This window comes from Capricornis sumatraensis, chromosome 8 (assembly GCF_032405125.1).
Source record: "Capricornis sumatraensis isolate serow.1 chromosome 8, serow.2, whole genome shotgun sequence".
Lineage (NCBI taxonomy): Eukaryota > Metazoa > Chordata > Mammalia > Artiodactyla > Bovidae > Capricornis > Capricornis sumatraensis.
In genome coordinates this window covers 56,089,496-56,114,892 of record NC_091076.1, presented here as the reverse complement: position 1 = coordinate 56,114,892, position 25,397 = coordinate 56,089,496, and the positions used below count along the sequence as shown (strand labels likewise).

General features: G+C 42.0%; 1 protein-coding gene across 1 annotated transcript; it reads left to right on the top strand.

Annotated features, from left to right (window-relative positions):
* The first annotated feature begins 23,290 nt into the window (after window positions 1–23,290).
* Window positions 23,291–23,572, top strand: SMIM36 (small integral membrane protein 36). The gene has a single exon (XM_068976288.1). The coding sequence runs from the start codon at window positions 23,291–23,293 to the stop codon at window positions 23,570–23,572; it is 282 nt and encodes a 93-aa protein (XP_068832389.1).
* Window positions 23,573–25,397: the final 1,825 nt, after the last annotated feature.

The window sequence follows — 25,397 nt, the reverse complement described above, 5'->3', positions numbered from 1 at the left end:
CACCTCCACCACTCTCCTTTCATACTCACGTCCCTTGCACTGAAGATGCTGAGGATGGGAAAAGCAATAAAGTTCTGTGTGTCCTGGATCTATGGTACAGGGCCAGATGGGGTTTTGGTTGGACAAATGTCCAACTATCCTGAAACATTCTTTATTTCATAATGCCCTGGTTATGCCCTGCAGTGAAGACTGTTTAAATATTGATAAATCTAGCTCCGTCTACCTGATGGTTAGTCAAGAGTCTGTCAAACTCTGGTATTAGGTTATCTTTCAATCTTACTTGAATGCCTGTATAACTTACAGGCATAACTCAAGTACACAAAACCTTCATTTTCTGTTTTGCTTCATTTCTCTGTTAGTAAGATAAAAGTTCAGAAGACTCCTCATCTGCCAATGATGAAAACCCAATCTTGCCAATAAAAAGAAGTTCAACAACTTCTTGTTTAAAGTTTCATATTTGGGGAGTGCTATAGTGCTTAGTCACTCAGTTGTGTCCAACTCTTTGTGACCCCATGGACTGTAGCCCGCCAGGCTCCTCTGTCCATGGGATTCTCCAGGCAAGAATACTGGAGTGGGTTGCCTTGCCCTCCTCGAGGGGATCTTCCCAACCCAGTGATCGAATACAGGTCTCCCACATTGCAGGTGGATTCTTTACCATCTGAGCCATGAGAGAAGCCCAAGAGTACTGGGGCTGGGTAGCCTATCCTTTCTCCAAGGGATCTTCCTGACCTAGGAATTGAACTGGGGTCTCCTGCATTGCAGGCAGATTCTTTACCAGCTAAATGACCAGGGAAGCCTCTCATCTTTGGCGAAGTAAATACTGATTCAAGGTCTGGATTCTCACTTGTCTCCTTCTTCCCACCTTCTTTCTGGGAGTCATCTAAGTTCCAGAGGTCTTAGGTCCCAACTTTGGGGAAGGAACATATGGTCTACATATTTCCACTTGCCTTCAATGTCCCCCACTGATGTGAAGCTTGCCCCACCCTGTTCCTGTGCATCAGACTCTGCACAGCTACTTCACTGCTCCTCTCCAAGCCTCCAATCCTACCGCTGGCAGTCTGCTCACTCTCTGCCCTTTAGTAGAATCTTTTCAATCAGACATCACTCAACTCTTCCATCTTAATCCATTTTGGAGTTCTGGAAATTCTTGGCTATTTTCGTTGATTTGTTTTTGATTGTAAGGTAGCCCTGGCTTGTCCAGTTATCTCCTGTTTTGGAAATTGTTCTCTGCTATTCCAGCACTCTGCTGCTCAGTATCACATTAAGCATGGGGCTTCCCCAAGAGTATGAAAGTCTTCCACAGTCATACTGTGGAACCAAACCCCCAGCCTTTCTGCTTTGGAGTGCTAAAGCATGAATCAGCCTACAGTCTCTGGTGTGGGGAAAGGGAAGGGCCTTCACAGGGGCACACTAGCATCTAAGCTCTTGTTACTCCCTCCTGGACTCCCCCTTTCAACTCATTGCCTTAAGAGTAGTAAAGTTACTCCCATTGTTTACTTTCCCTTTCCTACTTTTGGCCTGTGATGTAAATTCTATGTTCTTCATCTCCTGATACACAAAGCCAATACGTTGTAATTTTTAAAAATGGTCTTTACTCTCCCCACAATGCTGGCCCTAAGCCTATGGACTGTGGCATAAATTTACAGAAGTCTACAAAGAAGCTCAAGAATGATGAATTTTCCTCTTTCAGAATGCATCTCTCTTGAGAGTCACTTATGTAAAAGAAGAGAAATGGGTTCAAATAATTCTTGAGAAGGGAAGAGGGGAGAAACAATGCCTTAATATCTTTAAAATATTACCCCCTGATAAGCTGCCTTTTTTATTTCTTTTGTAGGCCTTCATAGTTTTCTGTGTCTCCCAAGGATTTTATTGGCAATATATAAAAGGGGGTCATGTCAGGGCCTGCCATCTAGTTGCTAATTTTTTTTAATTTATTTATTTTGAAGGATAATTGCTTTACAGAATTTTGTTGTTTCCTGTCAAATCTCAACATGAAACAGCCATAGGTATACATATATTCCCTCCCCTTTAGAACCTCCCTCCCATCTCCCACCCCATCCCACCCCTCTAGGTTGATACAGAGCCCCTGTTTGAGTTTCCTGAACCATACAGCAAATTCCCATTGGGACATATTTTACATACAGTAATGTTGGATGGCATCACTGACTCGATGGACATGAGTCTGAGTAAACTCTGGGAGTTGATGATGGACAGGGAGGCCTGGCATGGGGTCGGAAAGAGTCAGACACAACTGAGCGACTGAACTGAACTGAACTGAATGTAAGTTTTCACATTACTCTCTCCATATACCTTACCCTCTACTCCCCTCTCCGCATGTCCATAAGGCTATTGTTTATATCTGTTTCTCCACTGCTGCCCTGTAAATAAATTCTTCAATACCACTTTTCTAGATTCTGTACATATACATTAGTATACAATATTTATCTTTCTCTTTCTGACTTATTTCACTCTGTATAATAGGCTCTCGGTACATCCACCTCATTAGACTGACCTAAATGTGTTCCTTTTTATGACTGAGTAATATTCCATTGTGTATATGTACCACAACTTCTTTATCTATTCATCTGTCAAAGGACATCTAGGTTGCTTCCATGTTCTAACTATTGTAAATAGTGCTGCAATGAACAATGGGTTACCTGTGTCTTTTTCAACTTGGTTTCCTCAAGGTATATGCCTAAGAGTGAGATTTCTGCATCATACAGTGGTTTTATTCATAATTTTTTAAGGAATATCCATACCATCTTCCATAATGACTGTATCAATCTGTATTCCCACCAACAGTGCAGGAGCATTCCTTTCTTTCCACACCCTCTCCAGCATTTGTTTTTTGTAGACTTTTTGATGATGGCCATTCTGACTGATTGCTTTTGAACTGTGATGTTGGAGAAGACTCTTGAGAGTCCCTTGGACTGCAAGGACATCCAACCATTCCATCCTAAAGGAGATCAGTCCTGGGTGTTCATTGGAAGGAGTGATGCTGAAGCTGAAACTCCAATACTTTGGCCATCTGATGAGAAGAACTGACTCATTGGAAAAGACTCTGATGCTGGGAAAGATTGAGGGAAGGAGGAGAAGGGGATGACAGAGGATGAGATGGCTGGATGGTATCACCGACTCAGTGGACATGGATTTGGGTGGACTCCAGGAGTTGATGATGGACAGGGAGGCCTGGTGTGCTGCAGTCCATGGGGTTGCAAAGAGTTGGACACAACTGAGTGACTGAACTGACTGATTCTGACTGATATGAGGTGGTGTCTCATTGTAGTTTTGATTTGCATTCCTCTAATAATGAACAATGTTGAGCATCTTTTCATGTATTTGTTAGCCATCTGTATGTCTTCCTTGGAGAAATGTCTGTTTAGGTCTTTTTCCTACTTTTTGATTGGGTTGTTTATTTTTCTGGTATTGAGTTGTATGTGTTGCTTGTATGCTTTGGAAATCAATCCTTTGTCAGTTGTTTCAGTTGATATTATTTTCTCCATTCTGAGGGTTGTCTTTTCACCTTGCTTATGGTTTCCTTTGCTGTGCAAAAGCTTTTAAGTTTAATCAGGTCCCACTTGTTCACTTTTGTTTTTATTTCCATTAGTCTAGGTGGTGGGTCATAGAGGATCTTGCTTTGATTTATGTCATTGAGTGTTCTGCCTAAGTTTTCCTCTAAGAGTTTTATGTTTTCTGGTCTTACATTTATATCTTTAATCCATTTTCAGGTTATCTTTGTGTATAGTGTTAGGAAGTGTTCTAATTGCATTCTTTTACATGTCGCTGTCCAGTTTTCCCAGCACCGTTTATTGAAGAGGCTGTCTTTTCCCCATTGCATATTCTTGCCTTCTTTGTAAAAAACAAGGTATCCATAGGTGCATGGGTTTATTTCTGGGCTTTCTATCTTGTTCCATTGGTCTATATTTCTGTTTTTATGCCAGTACCATACTGTCTTGATGACTGTAACTTTGTAGTATAATTTGAAGTCAGGAATGTTGATTCCTCCAGCTCCATTCTTATTTCTCAAGACTGCTTTTGCTATTCAGGATCTTTTGTGTTTCCATATGAATTGTGAAATTTTTTGTTCTAGTTCTGTGAAAAATGTCATTGGCAATTTGATAGGGATCACTTTAAATCTGTAGATTGCATTTGATAGTATAATCATTTTCACCATATTGATTCTTCCTACCCAGGAACATGGAATATTTCTCCATCTGTTTATGTCATCTTTGATTTCTTTCATCAGTGTCTTATAATTTTCTGTGTACAGTTCTTTTCTCTCCTCAGGTAAGTTTATTCCTAGATATTTAATTCTTTTTGTTGCAATGGTGAATGGGATTGGTTCTTTATCTTTCTGATTTTTCATTGTTAGTATATATAAATGCAAGTGATTTCTGTGTATTGATTTTGTACTCTACAACTTTGCTAAATTCACTGATTAACTCTAGTAATTTTCTGATCATTTATTTAAGATTTTTATTTAATTGAAGTATATTTAGGTACTAATGTCTATATTTTGTTACAGCATCATGTCATCTGCAAACACTGAGAACTTTACTTCTTCTTTTCTGATCTGGATTCCTTTCTTTCTCTTCTCTGATTGCTGTAGCTAGGACTTTCAAAACTATGTTGAATGATAGTGGTATTAAGGAAGTGGATTCCCTTTTCTTGTTCCTGATCTTAGGGAGACTTCTTTCAGCTTTTTACCACTTAGCAAAATGTTTGCTGTAGGCTCATTATATATGGCCTTCACTATGTTGAGATAGGTTCCTTCTGTGCCCAGTTTTTGAAGAGTTTTAATCACAAATGGGTGCTTAACTTTTTCAAAGGCTTTTTCTGCATCTATTGAGATTATCATACTGTTTCTATCTTTCAATTTGTTAATATGGTGTATCACATTGATTGATTTGCCTATATTGAAGAATCCTTACATCCCTGGAATAAACCCAACTTGATCATTTTAAAGAAAGCTGAGTGCTGAAGAACTGATGCTTTTGAACTGTGGTGTTGGGGAAGATTCTTGAGAGTCCCTTGGACAGCTAGTCCATCCTAAAGGAAATCAGTCCTGAATATTCATTGGAAAGACTGATGCTGAAGCTGAAACTCCAATACTTTGGCCACCTGATGCGAAGAATTGACTCATTGGAAAAGATCCTGATGCTGGGAAAGATTGAAGGCAGGAGAAGGGGATGGCAGAAGATGAGATGGTTTGAATGGCATCACCGATTCAATGTACATGAATTTGAGCAAGCTCCAGAGGTTGATGATGGACAGGGAAGCTGGTGTGCTGCAGTCCATGGGGTCGCAGAGAGTCAGACCTGACTGAGCAACTGAACTGAACCGATCATGGTGTATGAGCTTTTTAATGCATTGCTAAACTCTGTTTGCTAAAATTCTGCTGAGGATTTTTGCATCTGTGTGCATCAGTGATATTGGTCTGTAGTTTTCTCTTTTTCTGTTTTATTTGTCTGGTTTTGGTATCAGGGTGATGGTAGCCTTGTAGAATGAGTTTGGAAGTGTTCCTTCCTCTGCAATTTTTTGAAAGAGTTTTAGAAGGATAGGCATTAGCTCTTCTCTAAATGTTTGATAGAATTCTCCTGTGAAGCCCTCTGGCTTTTGTATTTTAGGAGACTTTTGATCACAGCTTCAATTTTAGTGCTTGTATTTGTTGTCCATAGTTCCTGTTTCTTCCTGATTCAGTCTTGGAAGATTGAACTTTTCTAAGAATCTCTCCATTTCTTCCAGGTTATTTTATTGGCATACAGTTGTTCGTAATAGTCTCTTATAATGTTTTGTATTTCTGCATTGTCAGTTGTAACTCCTCCTTTTTCATTTCTAAGTTTGTTGATTTGATTCTTCTCTCTTTTTTTCTTGATGAGTAAGGCTAAAGGTTTGTCAATTTTGTTATCTTCCCGAAGAACCAGTTTTTAGTTTTATTAATCTTTACTATTGTTTCTTTCATTTCTTTTTCACTTATTTCTGCTCTGATATTCATGATTTCTTCCCTTCTGTTAATTTTTTTCTTCTTTATCCAGTTGTTTTAGGTGTAAATTTAGATTGTTCATTCAATGTTTTTCTTGTTTCTTGAGGTAGGATTGTATTGCTATAAAGTTCCCTCCTAGAACTGCTTCTGCTGCATTTTGAGATATGTTTTCATTGTCATTTGTTTCTAGAAATTTTTTTATTTCCCTCTTGATTTCATCAGTAACCCGTTGGTTATTTAGAAACAAATCGTTTAATCTCCATGTGTTTGTGTTTTTTACAGTTTTTTTCTTATAATTGATATATAATCTCACAGCATAGTGTTCAGACAAGATGCTTGATATGATTTCAATTTTCTCCAATTTCCTGAGGTTTGATATTTGACCCAAGATGTGATCTATCCTTGAGATGAAGGTGTATTCTTCTGCATTTGGATGGAATGTCCTGAAGATATCAATAAGATCCATCTCATGTAATGTATCATTTAAGACTTGTGTTTCCTTAGTAATTTTCTGTTTTGATGATCTATCCATTGGTGTGAGTGGGGTGTTAAAGTCTCTTACTATTATTGTGTTACTGTCAATTTCTTCCTTTACGTATGTTAGTGTTGGTCTTTTGTATTGAGGTGCTCCTATGTTGGGTGCCTAGATATTTACAATTGTTATGTCTTCCTCTTGGATTGATCCCTTGATCATTATGTAGTGTCCTTCCTTATCTCTTGTAATAGTGTCTGTTTTAAGGTCCATTTTGTCTGATATGAGGATTGCTACTTCACTTTCTTTTGCTTTCCATTTGCATGGAATATATTTTTCCATCCTCTCACTTTCAGTCTATATGTGTCTTGAGGTCTGAAGTGGGTTTCTTTTAGACAGCATATATATGGGTCTTGTTTTTGTATCCATTCAGCCAATCTGTGTCTTTTGGTTGGAGCATTTAATCTATTTACACTTAAAGTAATTATTGATATATATGCTTCTTTGCCATTTTCTTAATTGTTTGGGGTTTGATTTTGTAGATCTTTTTCTTCTCTTGTATTTCTTGATTATTTCTTGATTATATAAGACCCTTTAACATTTGTTGTAAATCTGATTTGGTGGTACTGAATTCTCTGAACTTTTGCTTGTCTGAAAAGCTTTTTATTTCTCCATCAATTCTGAATGAGATCCTTGCTGGGTAGACTAATCTTGGTTGTAGATTTTTCCCTTTCAGTACTTTAAATATATCCTGCCATTCCCTTCTGGCCTGCAGTTTCTGCTGAAAGATCAGCTGTTAAATGTATGGGGTTTCCCTGTTATGTTACCTGTTGCTTTTCCCTTGCTGCTTTTAATATTCTTTCTTTGTGTTTAATCTTTGTTAGTTTGATTAGTATGTGTCTTGGCATGTTTCTCTTTTGGTTTATCTTGTTTAGGACTCTTTGAGCCTGTTGGATTTGATTAACTATTTCCTTTTCCATGTTGGGGAAATTTTCAACTATAATCTCTTCAAAAATTTCCTCATACCCTTTCTTTTCTCTGGGACTCCTATAATTCAAATGTTGGTGCTTTTGATATTGTCCCAGAGGTCTCTGAGACTATCCTCATACTTTTCATTCTTTTTACTTTATTCTGCTCTTCAAAATTATTTCCACCATTTTATCTTCCAGTTCACTGATTCATTCTTCTGGTTCAGATATTCTGCTATTGATTTCTTCTAGAGTATTTTTAATTTCAGTAATTGTGTTGTTTGTCTCTGTATGTTTATTCTTTAATTCTTCTAGGTCTTTGTTAATTGATTGTTGCATTTTCTCCATTCTGTTTTCAAGATTTTTGATCATCTTTACAATCATTATTCTGAATTCTTTTTCAGGTACTTTGCCTATTTCCTCTTCATCTATCTGGACTTCTGTGTTTCTAGTTTGTTCCTTCATTTGTGCAGTACTTTCCATTATTTTTTTTTTTAACTTATTGTGCTTGCAGTCTCCTTTTCCCAGGCTTCCAGGTTGAATTCTTTCTTCCTTTTGGTTTCTGCCTTCCTAAGGTTAGTGCAGTGGTTTGTGTAAGCTTCCTATAGGGTGAGTTTTATGCTGAGTTTGTGTTTTGTTTGTTTGTTTTTCCTCTGATGGGCAGGGCTGAGTGCTGTGCTAATCCTGGCTCTTGATGATTGGGTTTCTGGTATTGTTTTGTTTGTTGTTTGGATAAGGTCCTGCGTAGGTTGCTCCTGGTGGTTGGGTGATCTTGTATTCAAGTGGTTTTCTTTGTGTGAGTTCTCACTATCTAGGGTGAGAACTCCCTAGGGTTAGTTCTCTGGGAGTCTAGGGCCTTGGAGTCAGTGCTCCCACTCCAAAGGCTCAGGGCTTTATCTCCGGTCAGGAATGAAGATTCCACAAGTAGTTTGTTATGGCATTAAGTAAAGATTAAAACACATACCTAAAAGAGAAGAAGCAAAGATGAACCCCAGACAAATGGCAGTTACAAAATCAGGCAAATAATAATTAAAATAATGCAATATACATATATATCCATAAGCAAAATCAAAACAGTCCAACAAAAATAAAGTACAATAGATTGACCCAGCGAACAAAGGAAACCAAAAATAATATCTACCAGTTAAGAACAAAACTAACTAAAGCCCAAACTGGAAAACAAAACTAAAGGAAGGCGCCAAGTGAGGACTAGAGCAATGAAAACAAAACTAACAGATATGCTGAGAGGACAGGAAAGAGAGAAAGAATAGACATGCAAAACTAAACAGAAGTAGATAAAGAAGATTTATGTATATTTAAGATTAACTACAAGGGGAAAAGAACAGTAGGAAAAGCAAACAAAGGAATAAATGAAGAAAAAAATAACAATACGTTTTAAAAAATTAAAAACTAAAATTTAAAAAAAAAGAAAGAAAAAAAAAAAGGAAAACTCCACAAAACTGCAAAAGCCCAACGCTGAGGCAGAGGTTTATAACAACAATAAAAAATGTGATTAAAAAAAGGGAAAAAAAAAACTCAGAAGCTTAAGTAGATTGCATAGTGCCGATAAAATTGACAACTGCAACAGAGAGTGGGGGGAGAGGGGAGAAAAAAAATCCAAAAGAAACTACAGAACAAGTCAAAACATAAGAATAATAAATGTTTTTCTTGAGCCACTGCTGTCTGAGTCCTTTCCCTTGGTGGGAGTCATAGTCCACCTCACCTCCCTGGGATGCCCTCCAGCTCTGTGCCGATCTCTGGGCCTGCTGTGGGGCAGCTGAGACTCTAATCTGGTCCTCCTCCTGTATGTTCTTACCTCCAATGTCCACAGCAACGAGAACTAGCGGCAGCTCTCAATGTCCTTTTATATATTCCATAGACACAGTCTGCCTCATTGATCATGTGGATTTAATCCAGCTTGTACACCTGGTGGGAAGGTTTTGGGTCTTCTTCCTTAGCACACTGCCCCTGCGTTTCAACTGTGGTTTTATTTCTGCCTCTGCATGGGGGTCGTCCACTGGGGTTTGCTCCTGAGGCTGCCCTGGAGGACTCGGGTCTGCCCCTGCGAGGGCCAGGTGTGGAGGTGGTGCAGCTGCTTGGGCTGCAGGCCTTCTGGCAGCACCAGGTACTCAGGGGGGTTGACGGCTAGGGCAGAAGGGAACACAGTGCTCTAGAAGGGTGTGGCAACCAGTATTGGCCAATACACTCCAGTATTCTTGCCTGGAGAACCTTCCTGACAGAGAAGCCTGGCAGGCCACAGTCCACAAGGTCTCAAAGAGCTGGACATGACCAAAGCGACCCCGCAGGCATAGACATAACTTTTTTTTTTTTTTAACTGTGGCAGCTCTGCCTCAGTGAGAGTTGAGCTTGAAGGTGGCACAGCTGCCTGGGTCATGGGGACCCTGGTGGTACCAAGTGTGCAGGGATATGGATTGCCTGAACTGCAGGAGTTATGGTGCTATCCATCTTTTTTCAAGCCTCTGGTAGCTGGCATTCACAAGGCCTCTTTGCTAGTCTTTCTCCATAGCCCCACCCATTCAGGCACTTAGAGAGTTCCCTTGCCTGGGGTCCTTCTCTGTTGTTCCACATATCAGGCACATAGAGGGGGCCCCCTGGCTGGGGTCTTACTCTGTAGATCGGTGCATCAGGCACTAAAGGGGCACCCTGGCTGGGGCCCTACTCTGTAATTCAGTGCATCAGCCAATTGATTGTTCAGCTGCCAATGCTGGCGTGTGGGGAGAGAGAGGCTATGGTGATGTCTCCAACTCCTATGCGTGACTCAGCAGTATTGCCTTGCTTCCATGGCTGCCTGGCTTTTCTCATTTCCCACCACAGTCTCCTCCTACACATCCCCTTGGTCTGTCTTCCTCCAGTGAACAGCCGCCATCACTCTGAGATTACTCCACAATCCCTAAACTCCAGCTCCCAGCCACTGCACCTTCTAGGGAACCCACATCCCTGTCCAGGGTAGGCTTGACTGCGGCAAGGATGGTCTGATTCTCATTCCATTTAGGCCGCCACAGATCAGCTGTTTCACTTTCAGCCTTCAATGTTTCTCCTCTGACTCAGACAATCACCCCAATGGGGGGATCAGACCCCTGCTTCACTTTCCCCATCAGCCAAGGGCAGGTCCAGTCCTAGTAACACTCCTGTCTTTCCCCCTGGTTCTTTAATCCTATCGAGTTTTGCGTGATTCTATATATATTTTTTCCACTAGTTAGGTACTCCTGTCCGCTCTCAGCTGGTGTTCTGCAAGTACTTCTGTGTCTGAAGGTGTATTCCTGATGTGTCTGTGGAGAGAGATGTACTCCACATCCACCTTCTCCTCTGCCACCTTGTTCCCTCCCAGTTGCTGTTTTTAATTGAAATGTTTGTGTTTCTTTTTGTGGAAGCAAATTTCACATACAGAAATTCTCTTTCATCTCAGGCATTTTCTAAATGGAGCCATACCGAAGCAGAAGGAGCCAGGATCCACAGCCAGAGCTAGAAGAGCAACTGTCTAAAGAAAGCAGAAGGGAGTATATCCACAGGAGAGCTTGATTTTGCTCCAAGCCACACCATGCTCTGGGATTACTCCACAATCCCTAAGCATTATAGAGATGGTATATTCACTTTTTAGTACTGCTATAACAAAACTACCACAAACAGAGCCAAGCAAAGCAACAGAATTTTATTCTCTCTCAATTGTGGAGACTGGAAGTGTGAAGTCAGAGTGTCAGCAGGTTTGGTCCTTTCTAGAGGCTCTAGGTGATGCTCAAAATCTTTCAAGCTAGGCTTCAGCAGTGCGTGAACCAAGAAATTCCAGACACACAAGCTGGATTTAGAAAAGGCAGAGGAATCAGAGACATTGCCAACATTTGTTGGATCATAGAAAAAGCAAGAGAGTTCCAGAAAAACATCTACTTCTGCCTCACTGACTGCAATAAAACCTTTGACTGTGTGGATCACAATAAACTGTGGAAAATTCTTAAAGAGATGGGAATACCAGACCACCTTACCTGCCTCCTGAGAAACCTGTCTGGAGGTCAAGAAGCAACAGTTAGAACCAGACATGGAAAAATGAACCAGTTCAAAATTAGGAAAGGAGTATATCAAGGCTGTTTATTATCACCCTGCTTATTTAACTTATATGCAGAGTACATCATGTGAAATGCTGAATCACAAGCTGGAATCAAGGTTGCCAGGAGAAATATCAATAACCTCAAATAGGAAGACCACCCTTCTTATGGCAGAGGCAAAAAGGAAGCAAAGAGCCTCTGATGAAGTTGAAAGTGGAGAGTGAAAAGCTGGCTTAAAACTCATCATTCAAAATGGAAGATCATGGCATCTGGTCCCATCACATAGATGGGGAGAAAATGGAAATAGTGGCAGCCTTTATTTTCTCGGGCTCCAAAATCACTGCAGATGGTGACTGCAACTATGACACTAAAAGATGCTTGCTCTTTGGAAGAAAAGCTATGACAAATGTAGATAGTGTATTAAAAAGTAAAGGCATCACTTTGCCAACAGAGGTCCATCTAGTCAAAGCTATGACTTTTCCAGTAGTCATGTATGGATGTGAGAGTTGGACTATGAAGAAAGCTGAGCACTGAAGAATTGATGATTTTGTACTGTGTTGTTGGAGAAGACTCTTGAGAGTCCCTTGAACTGCAAGGAGATCCAACAAGTCCATCCTAAAGGAGATCAGTCCTGAATATTCATTGGAAAGACTGATGCTGAACCTGAAACTGCAATACTTTGGTCACCTGATGTGAAGAACTGACTTATTGGAAAAGACCCTGATGCTGGGAAAGATTGAAGGTGGGAGGAGAAGGGGACGACAGAGGATGAGATGGTTGGATGACATCACTGACTCAATGGACATGAGTTTGAACAAGTTTCAGGTGTTGGCAATGGGCAGGGCAGCCTGGTGTGCTGCAGTACGTGGGGTCACAAAGAGTCGGACACAACTGAGTGACTGATCTGAACTGAACTGAGGTGGAAAAATATCTTAAATTTGCTCTGTGATAATTTGTGGCAGTGTTTTTCCAGTAGGTCCCAGGTGAACCACACACTAGAATGTGACTGGAAAGTTGAGAGGGGCCTTGGGTTGGAGGTAGAGTTATGTTCTCTCAGGGAAAATGTTTAAGTCAAGTGGTCTTTTGAAAATACAGATGGCTATCATCTGGCTTTTATGATGATTGCCATTCTTGCTCTTCTAGCATCTAATACAGCTAGACCTCTTTCATTTTCCTCCCTACCTAGTTAATAACTCCAGTGAAAAAGCACTAGCTTACAATTCAAACTTGGCTTTAAGTCTTGATTCTATCATTTACCATCAGCTTGGCTCCCCGACTCGATGGACATGAGTCTGAGTGAACTCCAGGAGTTGGTGATGGACAGGGAGGCCTGGCATGCTGCGATTCATGGGGTCACAAAGAGTTGGACACGACTGAGCGACTGAACTGAACTGAACTGAACTGGCTCTAAGGCAAATCACTTCCATGAGCTACACTGTCCTCAGTTGTAAAATAATTAGACTTCCAATGACTCTTTTGTAAGTTTGTGAGTTTTTTACCTCTGAGGTTAATGAAAATTGAAACTACACTTCCTAAGTGTCACTAGTGGTAAAGAACCTACCTGCCAATGCAGAGAACATAAGAGACACAGATTCAGTCCCTGTCAGGAAGATCCTCTGGAGGAGGGCATGGCAACTCACTCCAGTGTTCTTGCCTGAAGAATCCCACGGACAGAAGAGCCTGACAGGCTACAGTACATAAGGTCACAAAGACTCAAACATGACTGAAGCAACTTAGCTTGTATGCAAGGCTTTTGGAATCCTGTATTTTATTGAAGAAGCAAGGTAGTATGAATATCAGTTAAACTTCTATCCAGCATGGTTAAAATGCAAAACTATTTTGGAGTTTTAAGAAATAAATTCTTGGAGTTTTAAGAAATAAATTTTTGGACTTTCCTGGTGGTCCAGTGGTGAAGACTTCATGTTCCCAAGGTAGGGGACCTGGAGTCAATCCTCAGTCAGGGAACTAAATCCCATAAGCTGCAAGCAAGAGTTCATAGGCCGCAACTAAAAATCTCTGTCATGCTGCAACAAAGACCCAGCACAGCCAAAATAATTTTTTTTAAAAAGGAAATAAACACTAGCTGCTTGGAAATGCATTTACATGGAATACATTTTTCTTAACTTTTATTTTGCATTGGGTTATAGCCAATTAGCAATATTGTGATAATTTCAGGTGAACAGCCAAGGGACTCAACCATACATATACACGTATCTGTTCTCCCCCAAACTTAAATGGAACATATTTGTCTGGCATTATTACGTGATGTGCGTGGGCAGCTGTGACAGTGCACAAGCACCACCAAGAGGAGCTACCCCACATCCGAGGTCAGGGGCAGAAGCCAGGAGGACCCCATGCCCTAAGGGTGGTGGCCAAGAGGAGCTACCCCACGTCCGAGGCCAGGGGCAGTGGCCGGGAGGAGCCACCCCGCGTCCAAGGAGCGGTGGCTGCACAGTTGCAGGAGGGCCTAGAGGAGCTATTCCACGTTCAAGGTCGGGAGGGGCAGCGCTGAGGAGATAACCCTCGTCCAAGGTAAGGAGCAGCAGCTGCACTTTGCTCGAGCAGCCATGAAGAGATACCTCATGTCCAAGGTAAAGGAAACCCAAGTAAGATGGTAGATGTTGCAAGAGGGCATCAGAGGGCAGACACATTGAAACCATACTCACAGAAAACTAGTCAATCTAATCACACTAGGACCACAGCCTTGTCTAACTCAAAGAAACTAAGCCATGCCCGCAGGGCCACCCAAGATGGGCAGGTCATGGTGGAGAGGTCTGACAGAATGTGGTCCACTGGAGAAGGGAATGGCAAACCACTTCAGTATTCTTGCCTTGAGAACCCCATGAACAATATGAAAAGGCAAAATGATAGGATACTGAAAGAGGAACTCCCCAGGTCAGTAGGTGCCCAACATGCTACTGAAGATCAGTGGAAAAATAACTCCAGAAAGAATGAAGGAATGAAGCCAAAGCAAAAACAATACCCAGTTGTGGATGTGACTGGTGATAGAAGCAAGGTCTGATGCTGTAAAGAGCAATATTGCATAGGAACCTGGAATGTTAGGTCCATGAATCAAGGCAAATTGGAAGTGGTCAAACAGGAGATGGCAAGAGTGAACGTCGACATTCTAGGAATCAGCGAACTAAAATGGACTGGAATGGGTGAATTTAACTCAGATGACCATTATATCTACTACTGTGGGCAGGAATCCCTCAGAAGAAATGGAGTAGCCATCATGGTCAACAAGAGTCCGAAATGCAGTACTTGGATGCAATCTCAAAAACGACAGAATGATCTCTGTTCATCTCCAAGGCAAACCATTCAATATCACAGTAATCCAAGTCTATGCCCCAACCAGTAACGCTGAAGAAGCTGAAGTTGAACGGTTCTAAGAAGACCTACAAGACCTTGTAGAACTAACACCCAAAAAAGATGTCCTTTTCATCATAGGGGACTGGAATGCAAAAGTAGGAAGTCAAGAAACACCTGGAGTAACAGGCAAATTTGGCCTTGGAGTACAGAATGAAGCAGGGCAAAGGCTAATAGAGTTTTGCCAAGAGAACACACTGGTCATAGCAAACACCCTCTTCCAACAACACAAGAGAACACTCTACACATGGACATCACCAGATGGTCAACATTGAAATCAGATTGACTGTATTCTTTACAGCAAAAGATGGAGAAGCTCTATACAGTCAGCAAAAACAAGACCGAGAGCTGACTGTGGCTCAGATCATGAACTCCTTATTGCCAAATTCAGACTTAAACTGAAGAAAGTAGGGAAAACTGCTAGACCATTCAGGTATGACCTAAATCAAATCCCTTATGATTATACAGTGGAAGTGAGAAATAAATTTAAGGGCCTAGATCTGATAGATAGAGTGCCTGATGAATTATGGACTGAGGTTCGTGACATTGTACAGGAGACAGGGATCAAGACCATCCCCATGGAAAAGAAATACAAAAAAGCAAAATGGCTGTCTGAGGAGGCCTTTCAAATAGCTGTGAAAAGAAGAGAAGTGAAAAGCAAAGGAGACAACGAAAGATATAAGCATCTGAATGCAGAGTTCCAGAGAATAGCAAGAAGAGATAAGAAAGCCTTCTTCAGCAATCAGTGCAAAGAAATAGAGGAAAACAACAGAATGGGAAAGACTAGAGATCTCTTCAAGAAAATTAGACATACCAAGGGAACATTTCATGCAAAGATGGGCTCGATAAAGGACAGAAATGGTCTGGACCTAACAGAAGCAGAAGATATTAAGAAGAGGTGGCAAGAATACACAGAAGAACTGTACAAAAAAGATCTTCATGACCAAGATAATCACGATGGTATGATCACTCACCTAGAGCCAGACATCCTGGAATGTGAAGTCAAGTGGGCCTTAGAAAGCATCACTACGAAGAAAGCTAGTGGAGGTGATGGAATTCCAGTTGAGCTATTTCAAATCCTGAAAGATGATGCTGTGAAAGTGCTGCACTCAATATGCCAGCAAATTTGGAAAACTCAGCAGTGGCCACAGGACTGGAAAAGGTCAGTTTTCCTTCCAATCCCAAAGAAAGGCAATGCCAAAGAATGCTCAAACTACTGCACAATTGCACTCATCTCACATGCTAGTAAAGTAATGCTCAAAATTCTCCAAGCCAGGCTTCAGCAATACGTGAACCGTGAACTTCCAGATGTTCAAGCTGGATTTATAAAAGGCAGAGGAACCAGAGATCAAATTGCCAACATCCACTGGATCTTGGAAAAAGCAAGAGAGTTCCAGAAAAACATCTATTTCTGCTTTATTGACTATACCAAAGCCTTTGACTGTGTGGATCACAATAAACTGTGGAACATTCTGAAAGAGATGGGAATACCAGACCACCTGACCTGCCTCTTGAGAAACCTATATGCAGGTCAGGAAGCAACAGTTAGAACTGGGCATGAAGCAACAAACTGGTTCCAAATAGGAAAAGGATTATGTCAAGGCTGTATATTGTCACCCTGCTTATTTAATTTCTATGCAGATGGGGATCACCCACAGAGATGTTATGGGGAGGGAGGTGGGAGGGGGTTTCATGTTTGGGAACACATGTAAGAATTAAAGATTTTAAAATTTAATAAAAAAAAAAGAAAAAAAAATAATTTCTATGCAGAGTATATCATGAGAAACGCTGGGCTGGAGGAAGCACAAGCTGGAATCAAGATTGTGGGAGAAATATCAATAACCTCAGATATGCAAATGACATCACCGTTATGGCAGAAAGTGAAGAGGAGCTAAAAAACCTCTTGATGAAAGTGAAAGAGGAGAGTGAAGAAGTTGGCTTAAAGCTCAACATTCAGAAAACAAAGATCATGGTATCTAGTCCCATCACTTCATGGCAAATAGATAGGCAAACAGTGGAAACAGTGTCAGACTTTAGTTTTGGGGGGGGGGGGCTTCAAAATCACTGCAGATGGTGATTGCAGCCATGAAATTAAAAGACACTTACTCCTTGGAAGAAAAGTTATGACCAACCTAGATAGCATATTTGAAAGCAGAGACATTACTTTGCCAACAAAGATCCGTCTAGTCAAGGCTATGGTTTTCCCAGTGGTCATGTATGGGTGTGAGAGTTGGACTGTGAAGAAAGCTGAGCACCGAAAAATTGATGCTTTTGAACTGTGGTGTTGGAGAAGACTCCTGAGAGTCCCTTGGACTCAAGGAGGTCCAACCAGTCCATTCTAAAGGAGATGAGTCCTGGGTGTTCTTTGGAAGGAATGACTCCAGTACTTTGGCCACCTCATGCGAAGAGTTGACTCATTGGAAAAGACCCTGATGCTGGGAGGGATTGGAGGCAGGAGGGAGGGGACGACAGAGGATGAGATGTCTGGATGGCATCACGGACTCGATGGACGTGAGTCTGAGTGAACTCCGGGAATTGGTGATGGACAGGGAGGCCTGGCATGCTGTGATTCATAGGGTCGCAAAGAGTGGGACACAACTGAGCGACTGAACTGAACTGACTGATTAGCTGATGTTCTAGCTCAGCAGACAAAATGGTCTAGATTATGAATAAGTGTGTACATAACTGGGAGCCCAGGGAAAATCTACCTGATTAGAACACACAGCATAAGGTATTCTATGTACATAATTTATTTATATTTCTGCAGGAGAAAAGAGAGGCAGAAGAGTGAGAGGGAGAAAGGAAACAAGAATGAGCTAATCAGAATTCCATTGCTTCTGTGAGCTTCAGTTTCTTCATTCCTAAGATGCAGCTGATGCTCTCCCTGCTCACTAGCATTCTCCCTCCAGCTTCGCATTCATCACATCGTCAAGCAGGCTGCCAAATGGTAAGTGCACAACACACGTTTGTAAATGAGTGAAAGAATGACCATGTCCTGACTACCCCAAGGGGTTGTTCTGAACTGTGGCTCTATCACCCTCTACTGCTGATGGGAAAGTCCTTCCACCTTGACATTGCGAAGGTTTCCCTTTATTTAGCAGTCTCTGCTTTGGCCACTAGATGGCACAAAAGGAAAATTCTTTAACGATCAGGCATACCAGGAAGATGCTTTGATGTTGGGCTGCAGTAGGAATAAGGCAGCCAACCCCCAGGGTGAACAAACCAGGTAGCCAGCATTTCACGGAACACATTTTAAGGAAGCAATGCCTCCATAAGGCTGGATTTGAAATGACCTTTCGGGCACTGGTAGATACAAAGACAAAAGTGCTATCTGCAGATAGTAATAAGATACTGATCCAAAGACAAGAGCCTTGAACAAAATATTCTTGGACATCACAAGAGAATCAGTAGGACTGAGACAGTGCAAGAGAGGTGGCCAGACCAGATCAGCCGCCGTGATTGCTGGTCATCACTGTCACGCAGAGAAACGTGGAGCTGATGTGGAAACGCCACTACACGTGACAGAGACGCTGCACACATTTCAGTTTAATTTGACGTGGACTAAACCGTATACGGGCTTCCCTGGTGGCTCGGATGGTAAAAAAAAAATCCGCCTGCAATGCGGGAGACTTGGGTTTGATCCTTGGGCTGACAAACTCCCTTAAGAAGGGAACGGCAACCCACTCCAGTATTCTGGCCTGAAGAATTTCATGGACAGAGGAGCCTGGCAGGCTACGATCCATGGTGTGGCAAAAAGTAGGCTCAGTGTCACAAACTTCATGTACTTCTCAATTATAGCAAGCTTTTGTATCATTTGTTTAAAGTCATCAAAAAAGAAAAACTCCAAATAGTATTATGCAGAAGAGCCTGTGCTGTGTGGACGTCAGTTTACTGTAGAAGTTAGGAATCTAGAGTTCAGTGTGGACAAATCTAAGTAACTACCTGGTATATACTTGCTTTTAAATAGCCTTCCTGTGGTCTGGGATCACCGATGTGACTTAGAGAAGCACCAGACAGCCCTACTTACTGAGTTTCTGTGCTCAGCAAGAAACTTTCTATTATAAATGAACTTCGTCTGTAGATCACCCTCCAGGGAGGAAAAAACTATGGTCATTTCAGCACAAGACCTTCCAACTTTGTGACAGGTGTTATTTTTCACTGTGACTGAATAAACTGGTATTCTGTGTTGAACATCAGTCTCCTGTGAGCTTGATAGATGTGAATTACCACCAGGAAAAGGACTTTCCCATGACAAAATGAACTGTCTGAGCCTTTTTGACTCAGAGCCTTGGACAGTGTGATGTCTGTGCTGTATGCCTCTTCTGGCATCTCAGTGACCAGCAGCTACTCTGGTGACCCATTTTCTGCACATCCTTCTTTCATGCCTGTAGCCATGATCTCCATCCTGGTCACATATCAAAATTGTCCATGAAGACTGTTACTACTGCAGATTCGCAGATTCCAGCCCCAAAGATTTAATTCAATAGATCTGGCGCTGATCTGGGACTCTGAATTCCTAAGAAGCCCACCTGATAACGGTGAGGACAGCTCTGCACCTGCAGTGTTTGAGAACCATTCACCTTCTTCAATATAATTCCACAATTTCATCCAGAACCACAGATTCATGAAATATTTTATTTGGAAAAGGTCTCCAGATCAATAAGAATGCTTTTCTACAGCAGCCCTGAGCCCTCCCATTCCCAGAGAGGCTGAGAATAAAAGAATAGACCGAAGCTGCTAGGACATTAAAGCTTAACTGCGATGATAAGCCAGAAGATCTCCAGGACCTTTGACCTTTAACCAGCAGCATCAAAAGAGTCCCATTAGCTCTTGGAGAAATGGCCCTGTCTGGCCAAAACTGTATATATATGAGACCAAGCAAGATGCATAATTTGTGAGCCCAGCGCACAATTAAAAATTATGAAAAATTTGAAGATGGAGACAGCAGGGCACTAAACTAGGTGTGGAGTTCTTCTGAGCAAGGGGTCTGAGCAACTGCCCAGGTCCCACGCCTGTGACACCTACTGGGAGTCTAGTCAGCCCTATTCAGTCTACTCAGCCCTCCTCTGAAGGGCTATTGGGACAGGCTACCACTGAGGCCATGGACAGAGGAGCCTGGTGGGCTGCAGACCGTTCAGTTGCCAAGAGTCAGACCCGACTAGCACACACACTGCACTGAGGCAGGAAGATGACTATAAATCAAGGGATATCTGTGTTTTTATTTCATTTTTTCATTTTGCTTATTTTCTTGCATGCACACAGTGACTAAGGGGAGCTCTTTGAAGTCCAGCTGGCCCCTCCCTCCCCTGTATCAGCTGATCCAGGGGCACCCTCGCTCTGGCACCCACTCTAAAGCCCTGAGCAGGGCACACACGTCCCTTTGCATTCTGACCCGTGCCCCACTCTCTCGTTACGTTCCCTATTCTTTCTCTGTATGACAGTTACGCTGCCCTTGTTTCAACTCCTCTAATTTTCCAGGCTTTTTCTGCTCAGAACTTTCATGCATGCTCTTCTCTGTGGCTTGAAGAATCTTCCCTCCCTGTCCTAACCTGGCTAAATCTTGACCATCATTCGGGTCATAGGTTAAATGTCTCTTTCTCATGGAAACTTTCTCGCACTCACCTTGGGATACACTCTCCTACCACCCACTCCTTGTCTTTTATAAACTAATTCCCACTGTTCTTAAATGGGGATTTCTGCAATTATTTGTTTAATGTCTGTCTCCCCTGCTAGACTGAATAATTCTGTCTTATTATTGCTTAGCACAGTACCCAGAACATACGAGAAGCTCAAAAACTATTTTTGAATTAATGAATGAAAAAAACCAACAAAGGCAAAAAGAGTGAAAATGTCAGAGGCTGAGTATGGTCTTTTTATTAAATGAAAACATCCATTCTCAAGACTCAAATCATTCCAAAAATGGATACTTGGGATTAAAATATCCCTTAGCTAGAAAAGGAAACAAAAGGAAAAATAAGCAAATGGAATCTAAACTTAAAAGTTTTTCCACAGTAAAGGAAACTATCAGCAAAATGAAAAAGACAGCCTGCTGAATGGAAGAAAATGTGTGCATAAGATAGGTCCAATAAGGAATTCATATCCATTTATTCATATATAAATGGCTCATACAACTCAATATCAAAAAAAAAAAAACCACCTGATTAAAAAACGAGCAGAAACTTGAATAAACACTTTTCCAAAGAAGACATATAGATGGCCAACAAGCACATAAAAAGATGCTCAACATCGCTGATCACCAGGGAAACCCCAAAGCAACACCACAGTTGAGTCAGCCCCTGACACTTCAGAATGGCTGGTGTCAAAAAGACCACAAAGAGCAGATGTTGGCAAGGATGTGGAGAAAAGGGAACCCTTGTGCACAGTTGGTGGGAATTTTAAACTGGCACAGCCATTATGGAAAAGAGTATGGAGGTTCAACCAAAAAAAATAAAACTGCCATAGGATCCAACAATTCCACTCCTGCGTATATATCTGAAGAAAATGAAAACATTTGAAAAGATATATGCACCCCAATGTTTACAGCAACATTATTTATAAAAGCCAGGACAAAACCTAAGGGTCTGTCAGTCAACAGATGAATGGATGCGACTGACTGATACATATATTAGTCAGCCATAAAAAGAATGACATTTTGTCATTTGCAACAATGACAATTGGATGGACCTGGAGGGTATTTTGCTTAGTGAAGTAGGTCAGACAGAGAAAGACAAATAATGTATATTATCACTTATATGTGGAATCTTAAAAAATGAAGCAAATAAAACAGAAGCAGACTCACAAATATAGAGAACAAACTTGTGGTTACCAGTGGGGAGAGGAAAGCAGTGAGGGGCAAGGTAGGAGTAGGGGATTAAGAGGTACAAATTATTATGTATAAGATGAACAAGATAAATAGCACAGGAAATATAGCCAATATTTTATAAAACTTTAAACAGAGTATGATCTATAACAATATTGAATCACTATGTTGTGCAGCATGAAACTAGTATACTGTAAATAAACTATATTTTCACTTTGAAAATAAAATTAATAAGCTTCTCTTATATTAAAGATGACCATACTTCACAATTTTTACAGAACAACCCAAGTTTTAACAGTATGCACTTACTTCTGCAACAGTTAGAGCAAAACATGGAACAACAGACTGGTTCTAAATCAAGAAAGGAGTCCGTCAAGGCTGTGTATTGTCACCCTGCTTATTTAACTTCTATGCAGAGTACATCATGAGAAACGCTGGGCTGGAAGAAGCACAAGCTGGAATCAAGATTGCCGGGAGAAATATCAATAACCTCAAATATGCAGATGACACCACCCTTATGGCAGAAAGTAAAGAACTAAAGAGTCTCTTGATGAAAGTGAATGAGTAAAGTGATAAAGTTGGCTTAAACCTCAACATTCAGAAAACTAAGTTCATGGCATCCGGTCCCATCACTTTATGGCAAATAGATGAGGAAACAATGGAAACAGTGACAGACTATTTTCTTGGGCTCCAAAAATCACTGCAGATGGTGATTGCAGCTATGAAATTAAAAGACGCTTGCTCCTTGGAAGAAAAGCTATGACCAACCTAGACAGCATATTAAAAAGCAGAGACATTACTTTGCCAACAAAAGTCCGTCTAGTCAAGGCTATGGTTTTTCATGTATGGTGGTCATGTATGGATGTGAGAGTTGGACCATAAAGAAAGCTGAGCACCAAAGAATTGATGCTTTTGAACTGTGAGGTTGGAGTAGACTCTTGAGAGTCCCTTGGACTGCAAGGAGATCCAACCAGTCCATCCTAGGAAATCAGTCCTGAATATTCACTGGAAGGACTGATGCTGAAGCTGAAACTGCAGTACTTTGGCCACTTGATGTGAAGACCTGACTCATTTGAAAAGACTCTGATGCTGGGAAAGATTGAAGGCGGGAGGAGAAGCGAACGAGATGAGATAGTTGGATGGCATCACCGACTCAGTGGACATTAGTTTGAGTAGGCTCTAGAAGTTGGTGATGGACAGGGAGGCCTGGCATGCTGCAGTCCATGGAGTCGCAAAGAGTCAGACACAACTGAGTGACTGAACTGACACTGAACTGACTTTCTTCTGCTCACCAAAACTGTTTGGACATTGAATGGACCTCCTGCTTACATACCACACCTGGGTAGCACATGAACCATCTCTCTTTTTCTCTTTCTCTCTCTGTGTAGGTGAAGTGATGAGAGACAGTGTCTGTGCTTTGGTGGCTGTAGTATTAGCAGAAGAGCTTAAGTTATTAAAGCGGGCAGCTTTAATCTGTGAAGTCTCCTGGAGCAGTAGGGATTAATGTATTTTTATTCCAGAGCCAATGTAGCTATTCCATCAAGCTAGGGTTTGCTCCCAGAACCCCCAACTGGCCCCACTGCCCTGTTCTAAACCTACTTCCCAACTGTGCGCCATGTGATGGAGTTCTACTTGGAGATCGACCCTGTCACCTTGAACCTAATCATCCTAGTCGCCAGCTACGTCATCTTGCTCCTGGTTTTCCTCATCTCCTGCGTGCTCTATGACTGCCGAGGCAAGGACCCCAGTAAGGAGTACGCACCCGAGGCCTCCCTGGATGCCCAGCCCTCCATCCGTCTGGTGGTGATGCAGCAAGGCTCCCCGGGGACCCCCTGGGCACGGGGGTCCAGCCTCCACTTTGGGAATCCCGCCCCACTGGGGAAGAAGAGCACCGTGGTGTGAGGCTGGCTGGGGGATACTGGGAGAGAACACCAGACGCCGTGGACAAGCCGGTCGCCACGGGCTACAGCGTTGTCTGCACACACGTCTTGCTGGCCTATGCGAGTGGGAGCTCTGCCTTCCCTTCTGCTTTCTCGTCATCCTTCTTGTGGATAAAGCAACTATTTAAGGTAAGAAGCCCACAGTGGCCTTTGGTCAAGGCCTCCAGGTACAAAATCCTAGCAATACTATTGGTTAGTCAAAGCTGGTTACAAGCACATTCCTGATGAAGCTGTCCTTGCAACTTCTAGGAGATACTAATGTTTGCGCAAGGGTTTAAAGAAGAAAATGCAAGTGTGTGTGTGTGTGTGTGTGTGTGTGTGTGTGTGTAATGAGAAATGGAACTAGCACAAATCTATCGTATACTTTGCATATCCTCTCTTTTCAAGGCAACCATTGAGCTTTCCCAGACTTAAGATTATAACTATTTCTGTAAATACCAGCTCTTTACATTCTACTTCTCACGGTGGGTCAATGAAATGAACACAGTAATTGAAGAGTGTGGTGATTAACCATAAAGCTTGATTCAGACCCTTCCTCCTCCACTGACAAGCTATATGACCAGAGCCATTTGTTTGTGCCTCAGAGCTAATGGTCGGACCTCCAGGCTGTTAGGGTTATCTAAACAAGTTGATTCACTGAAAACACTTGAGACAATGCTTTGCACATAGGGTAAGCTGCTATGATGAATATTAGCATTATTCCCTTTCACCCCTCTCATCAAGATGTTTAATCTTCAGTCCTCAAGTCTGACCCGGAGAAGGCAATGGCACCCCACTCCAGTACTCTTGCCTAGAAAATCCCATGGACAGAAAAGCCTGGTGGGCTGCAGTCCATGGGGTCGCTAAGAGTTGGACACGACTGAGTGACTTCACTTTCACCTTTCACTCTCATGCATTGGAGAAGGAAATGGCAACCCACTCCAGTGTTCTTGCCTGTGAAATCCCAGGGACAGGGGAGCCTGTTGGGCTTCCGTTATGGGGTCACACAGAGTCCGACATGACTGAAGCGACTTAGCAGCAGCAGCAGCAAGTCTGACCTGGTCCAATGCAAAGTTACTGAGGACTCTGCAAAAGTTATCAGGGCCCATGCCTTGGTGTTTCGGTCCCCCCAGCACTACTTGCTGTCTTCTTGCCCCCTTTCTTTGTTGCTGCTGCTGCTGCTGCTAAGTCGCTTCAGTCGTGTCAGTCTCTGTGCGACCCCATAGACTGCAGCCCACCAGGCTCCCCTGTCCCTGGGATTCTCCAGGCAAGAATACTGGAGTGGGTTGCCATTTCCTTCTCCATCTTTGTTGCTACTAATCATAAATTTATTTTCCTGCTCATTCATTTATTTCCACAATTTTGAATTAGCATCTCCATTGTATATATGTGTTTTTATTAACCCTCCCTTCTCTGAGCTCAGCACAACTTACATGTTCACTTGTTGATTTACTGAACCCCTTTTTCTAGTCAGGCCTTGTTGGAAATACAAAGAAATGAATGTGTCATGACCTCTCCCCTGCCCCCCGATCTTTGCTGCCTAAAAGGAAAAGGAGGAATCAGGCGTAACTCAGAGGATGAAGGACAAGAAAGCACTGCCAAGCCTCTGCTAGGAGTCTGCCCAGAGCTCAGCAGTCTGAGAGGTCATGGTTGCCTAGCACACAGAAGGGGTTCAAGAAACATTTGAACAATGTTAAGAAAACAATATCTTCTTAGACTCAGGATTCAAAGACAAGATGATTTGTCTTCAAAGTTATTAAGCAACCATTTTCTAGGAGGACAAAAGTGTGCTAGGGGTTTCTCAGTAG

Excerpts from the sequence above, each read along its gene's own strand:
- SMIM36 (XM_068976288.1), top strand. The coding sequence starts at position 23,291 with ATGGAGTTCTACTTGGAGATCGACCCTGTCACCTTGAACCTAATCATC.